At 44.1% G+C, this 5,432-nt stretch overlaps 1 protein-coding gene across 1 annotated transcript; it reads right to left on the bottom strand.

The window, feature by feature from the left end:
- Positions 1 to 4,968, bottom strand: LOC140178590 (uncharacterized). The gene is made up of 4 exons (XM_072215787.1): positions 2,695 to 4,968; positions 2,229 to 2,433; positions 1,345 to 1,910; positions 1 to 1,077 (listed from the first exon to the last, which is right to left on the bottom strand). The coding sequence occupies exons 1-4, from the start codon at positions 4,966 to 4,968 to the stop codon at positions 1 to 3; spliced, it is 4,122 nt and encodes a 1,373-aa protein (XP_072071888.1).
- Positions 4,969 to 5,432: the final 464 nt, after the last annotated feature.

Below are 5,432 nucleotides of genomic sequence, written 5' to 3'. Positions count from 1 at the left end.
TTAACTATAAAATTTCTTTAAGGAAGACACATTCCATGTACTAGGCATGAGTTTACCATCTAATGATTCTAGCTTGTATGCTCCTTGACCGAGTACGTTTGATACTCGGTATGGACCGTCCCAATTGGCTGCGAGCTTTCCATGTGTTGGTGGTTTCCGAGCAGTTTCGGTCTTGCGGAGGACTAAGTCTCCTTTGACGAATGATCTGCTTTTGACCGACTTGTTGTACTGTCGAGCAATTACTTGCTGCGCCGCGCGTTGCTTCAAGGCGGCGATGTCTCTGATTTCTTCAATGATGTCGAGCTCGGATTTCCGAGCTTCGTCTTGGTTGTCCATGTAAGTTCGGATTGAGTTCTGGGAGATCTCTAGGGGGATCATGGCTTCCGATCCATATACCAGTCTGAATGGCGTTTCTTTTGTTGATGTTTGTGGGGTGGTGTTGTATCCCCAAAGGACTTCAGGTATTAGTTCGGCCCAGAGTCCTTTGGCGTCATCTAGTTTCTTTTTTAGTGCATGCAGGATGACCTTATTTGCAGCCTCAGCTAGTCCGTTCATTTGAGGGTGTTCAACGGAGGCGAAGTGTTGGTTTATTTTGAGATTCTGCAAGAAAGATTGAAACTTTTGGTCGGCAAACTGGCCCGGTGCCGTAGGAAACGGCCCGAGTATATCCAAACCCCATTGGTTAAATGGCCAGCTGATTTCTGAATGATGCATTTGCTCGGCAGGTATGTGTATCAATGGTGCGTGTCTTTGGCAATTCTGGCATGTCCTGATTTTTTGTTGGCTGTCCTGTTTCAATGTCGGCCAGAAGAATCCAGCTCGGAGGATTTTTGATGCTAGGCTCCGAGCTCCTGTATGTGTGCCACAGATTCCTTCATGTGCTTCTGCTAATGCTATGTCAGCTTCTGGCTTGTTGAGGCATTTTAGTAGGGGGCGAGTATATCCACGTCGATATAATGTTCCGTTGAGTGTTGTGAAGGAGGATGCTTGCCGTCGGAACTTTTTATCGTTCTCGACCCCTTCTGGTATATTACCTGTTTGTAAATAGTGTATAAAGTCTTCCCTCCAATCTTTTACCTGTGTAACACTTAACACATTTGTCAGAGTAACAGTGGGTGATGTTATTGTGAATTGTTGCAGTGTGGATAACTCGGATTGTGTGCTGCCGAGCTTTGATAAGATATCTGCCCTTTGATTTTGTTCGCGTGGTATATGTTCTATTTCAAATTTGACAAATTTTTTTAATAATTTTTTGACTAATAGCAGGTATTTAGAGAGTAGAGGATCTTTTACCTGGAAAAGGTCGTTTACCTGCTGTACTACTAACAAAGAATCACAATATACCTTGATCGTCGAGATTTGGAGATCTAAACAGAGTCGGAGTCCAGCGAGCAGTGCTTCATACTCGGATTGGTTATTGCTGGCTTTGAAAGCTAAGTGTATTGAGTGTTCAAGTATGAATCCGTCCTCGGCTTCCAGGCGTATTCCTGCTCCACAACCCCCATTATTGGAAGATCCATCCACATATAAGATCCATTGTTTTGCATGATCTTCCTCAGATGGTGTAGTAAACTCGGCGATGAAATCTGCTAAAAATTGTGACTTGATCGGTCCTCTGGATTGGTATCTGATATCGAACTCAGACAGTTCGACTGCCCACTTTATGAGTCGTCCTGCGATTTCTGGTTTGTGTAACACTTGTCTTAGTGGGTGATCTGTTCTGACGTAGATAACGTGGCTCTGGAAGTAAGGTCGGAGACGTCGTGCCGAGAATATTAGTGCCAGTGCGAGCTTCTCAATCCTTGGGTAATTGAGCTCGGCATGTTGGAGAGTTTTGCTGACGAAGTATATCGGATGTTGCACTTTGTTTCTCTCTGATACAAGGGCCGAGCTTATCGCCCAATCAGTGACTGACAGATATAGAAATAAGTCCTCCCCTTGTAGGGGTTTTTGTAAAATTGGCGGTTGTGAGAGAGTTGTTTTTAATTTGGAAAATGCTTTCTCACAATCGTCGTTCCATTCAAATCTGTTTTTCTTTTTAATTGTTTGGAAAAAAGGAATAGAAGTTGAAGCTAAACAGGGAACAAATCTGGAAAGTGCGGCAAGGCGTCCTGTGAGACGCTGAACTTCTTTTACTGTTTTGGGGCTGGCCATGTCCAACACTGCTCGGCATTTGTTTGGGTTTGCCTCTATTCCCCTGCACGTTAGTAAAAAACCTAAAAACTTACCCCCTTGAACGGCGAAGGCACATTTCTCGGGGTTGAGGCGCATGTTGTACTGGCGGATCTGGCCAAATATTTCTGTAAGGTCGCTGATGTGATTATGTCCGGTTTTTGTTTTGGCGACCATATCATCGACATAAACTTCGATGTTTCTGCCGATTTGTTTGGCGAACACTTTATCCATAAGGCGTTGATAAGTTGCACCTGCGTTCTTTAATCCAAATGGCATAACTTTATAACAATAGTTACCGAAATCAGTGATAAAAGCTGTTTTATCTTTATCGGAGGGGTGCATGAGTATTTGATTATACCCTGAATACGCATCCATAAAACTTAAAGTAGCGTAACTTGATGCATTGTCTACTAAAGAGTCTATGGATGGTAGGGGGTAAGAATCCTTGGGGCATGCCTTGTTTAAATCGGTGAAATCGACGCACATGCGCCACTTACCGTTTTGTTTCCTTACCATTACCACATTGGCTAGCCATGTAGTGAATCTGATCTCTTTGATAAATTCAGCGTTGATGAGTTTTTGTGTTTCTTCTAGTGACGCTCTCCTCTTTTCTTCGCCGAGTTTTCGTTTCTTCTGCTGTACTGGTCGGACTGCCGAGTTTATTGCTAGTTTATGAGTGATAATTTGTGGATCAATGCCGGGCATGTCTGCAGGTTTCCAGGCAAAAAGCTCGGCGTTTTCTTGTAGAAACGTTTTTATGGCCTGTAACTCAGTTGGGTTGATTGATGTACCTACATATGTAAATTTTTTAGGGTCATTATTAAAATACACTTTTTGCAGGTCATCGGATGGTTTTGGTCGCTCGAGAAAATCGGCTCTTGGGTCGAGGTCAGCTAGTGTGTCCTCGTTTTGCTTGAGTTCGACATTGTTGACTTGTTGTGTTGAGCGGTTTTGGAACTTCATGCTGGTGTTATAACACTGTCGGGCCTCTTTATGATCTCCATGGATTGTTGCAACCTGATCATCCTGCAATGGAAACTTTACACAGAGATGGACGGTAGAGACAATGGCGCCGAACTTATTTAAAAAAGGTCGGCCAAGGATAAGGTTATATGGACTGAAACAGTCAACTGCTAGATATTGAATATCATTAGTTTTTGAAAGAGGATGCTCACCCAGTGTGGTTTGTAACCACACTGAACCGAGTATTGGAACGCGTTCTCCCGAGAATCCGACTAAGTCTCCTCCTGTGGACTGTAGCATGTTGTCGCTGAGCTTCATCTTTTGAAATGTTGAGTAAAACAGAACATCGGCACTGCTTCCGGGATCCAAGAGTACTTTTTTCACTAATAGATCCCCTAGCTGGAGGGTGATTACCACAGGGTCGTCCAAATTTTGTATGTTGGAGTTAAAGTCGGCCTGTGTGAAGGTGACCTCTGGTTGTGAGTTATTGATTGCTGTATCTTGCTTTGGTCCTTCTACTGAGCATATTGCTCTGAATGACCTTTTCCTTGCTGAGTTTGAGTATCCCCCACTTGCGTATCCTCCTGAAATACAATTGATTATACCTCGTGGTCTTTCATATTGGTTTGAGGATGCCTTCTCTTTTCCTCGGTGTTGTTCAGAGAGGTCGTTTGTTGTGGAACTGGGGCCACGTTTTTGGATGTGACCACCAATGTATTTTTCTAGGTGGCCTTGTCTTGCTAGTCGTTCTAAGAGATCTTTGGCGACCACACAATCATCGGTATTGTGGCCGTGTTTTTGGTGGAAAGCGCAGTACTTTGATTTGTCTACATGCCTTGCATCCTGGTATGTGCCGGCCTTTCTTGGTGGCTTGATTAATTTGGAGTTCAAGATCTCCTTGATTATGTCTTCCCTTTTAGTGTTAAACTGCGTATAAGAATCAAATCGAGGTGTTAGTTTAAAACTTTTCTTAGTGGTTGAGTTCTTATCTTCTTCGCGGAAGTGTGACTTGTCAGATTTCCGAGCTTGTCGGAGTTCCTCGATGTCAATTTGTCCTTTTGCTTTCTCTCGAAATTCTGCTAGAGTCTTCGGTTTTGCCACTGCGATCGTCTCCTGGAATTTCCCGGGTCGGAGGCCGCTTTTAATTGCATGCAGATGGACCTCGGGGTGGAGATCTGGTATGCTGATTGCGATTTTGGTAAAACGAGTCATATAGTCCTTTAGGCTTTCGTTTGGTCCTTGCTTGATGGTGTTCAGGTAATCAGAGTCGTGCAAGTATATTGCAGATCCGGCGAAATGTTCTTCAAATAACTTCGCCAGCTGATGAAAGCGTGAAATGGAACCTGCAGGCAAAGCACACAACCAATCAAGTGCAGGACCGTCTAAATAATTCGGAAAACAACGACATAAGACTGTATCTGATGCACCATTGACGATCATTATTGATCGGAATTTCTTTATGAACTTCCTCGGATCTCCGAGTCCATCATAAGGCGTGAGGGTCAACGGCAGAGTGAACCTCTTCGGCAGTTCGAAGTTCATTACTTCTTCTGTAAAGGGGCCTACAAGGTCCTCGGATTCTTCTTTCTCGTCATCGGGCTGCTGCTCTTCATGTTGAGCGGTTTCCGAAACATGAGTCGGTTGGGATTGATGTTCCTCGTCTTCCGCCTGTTGGCGGTGAGCATCATTGTGTTCAATCCGAGCATGATTTAGTTCAGCAATTTGAGCAGACATTATTTGGTTTTCGTCAGCCATCCGTTGATTAGCTTGTTGTAGCTCAGCTACCATTCGCATGAGTTCGGACAGTGACGGAGGCGGTACGTCAGCCATTGATGCAGATGGAAGTGATGGGACCAAAAGAAAAAATATGATTTCCTCGGCCCCACGGTGGGCGCCAATTGATCTTGCCTGGGAAATAGGTCGGCTTCCACTCCTCGAGGTTAGCCGAGCTATGTGCTGCGAGGTTGGGCGTCCGCTCCTCAGAGTCCGAGCTCTTTATGTTTGTTGTAGATATGAAGGTACGAGCAATACAAAGGGAGTAGGTTGTACCTGCAAAGGCACTCCAATGCTTAAGTCAGTTATGGTGTTAAGTTCAAGATAAAGATACCAAAAAAGACATTTTACCTTCCTTTTATAGAAATATGTTCGTCCGTTACATTGTAGGTGATAAAATCGGTTTCGTAACCGATTTTATCTTTCCGTTTGGGACGTCGGTTATGGTAATATTAACGCCACCGAGTTATAGCTCATAAGGGCCGAGCAATAACGGCAAAATGTCGAGTTATGGTGATGGT

Source organism: Arachis hypogaea, chromosome 14 (assembly GCF_003086295.3).
Source record: "Arachis hypogaea cultivar Tifrunner chromosome 14, arahy.Tifrunner.gnm2.J5K5, whole genome shotgun sequence".
NCBI classification, from domain to species: domain Eukaryota; kingdom Viridiplantae; phylum Streptophyta; class Magnoliopsida; order Fabales; family Fabaceae; genus Arachis; species Arachis hypogaea.
The sequence above is the reverse complement of the archived record's forward strand: the minus strand, read 5'-3'. Positions and strand labels throughout refer to the sequence as shown.

Bases quoted from the DNA above. Each gene is read 5' to 3' on its own strand.
- LOC140178590 (XM_072215787.1), bottom strand. From the start codon at position 4,968: ATGGCTGACGTACCGCCTCCGTCACTGTCCGAACTCATGCGAATGGTA. The intron at 1,911-2,228 runs GTAAGTTTTTAG...TATATCTGTCAG, and splicing joins TGCCTTCGCCGTTCAAGGGG to TCACTGATTGGGCGATAAGC. The intron at 1,078-1,344 runs GTATATTGTGAT...AGTGTTACACAG, and splicing joins TCCAAATCTCGACGATCAAG to GTAAAAGATTGGAGGGAAGA.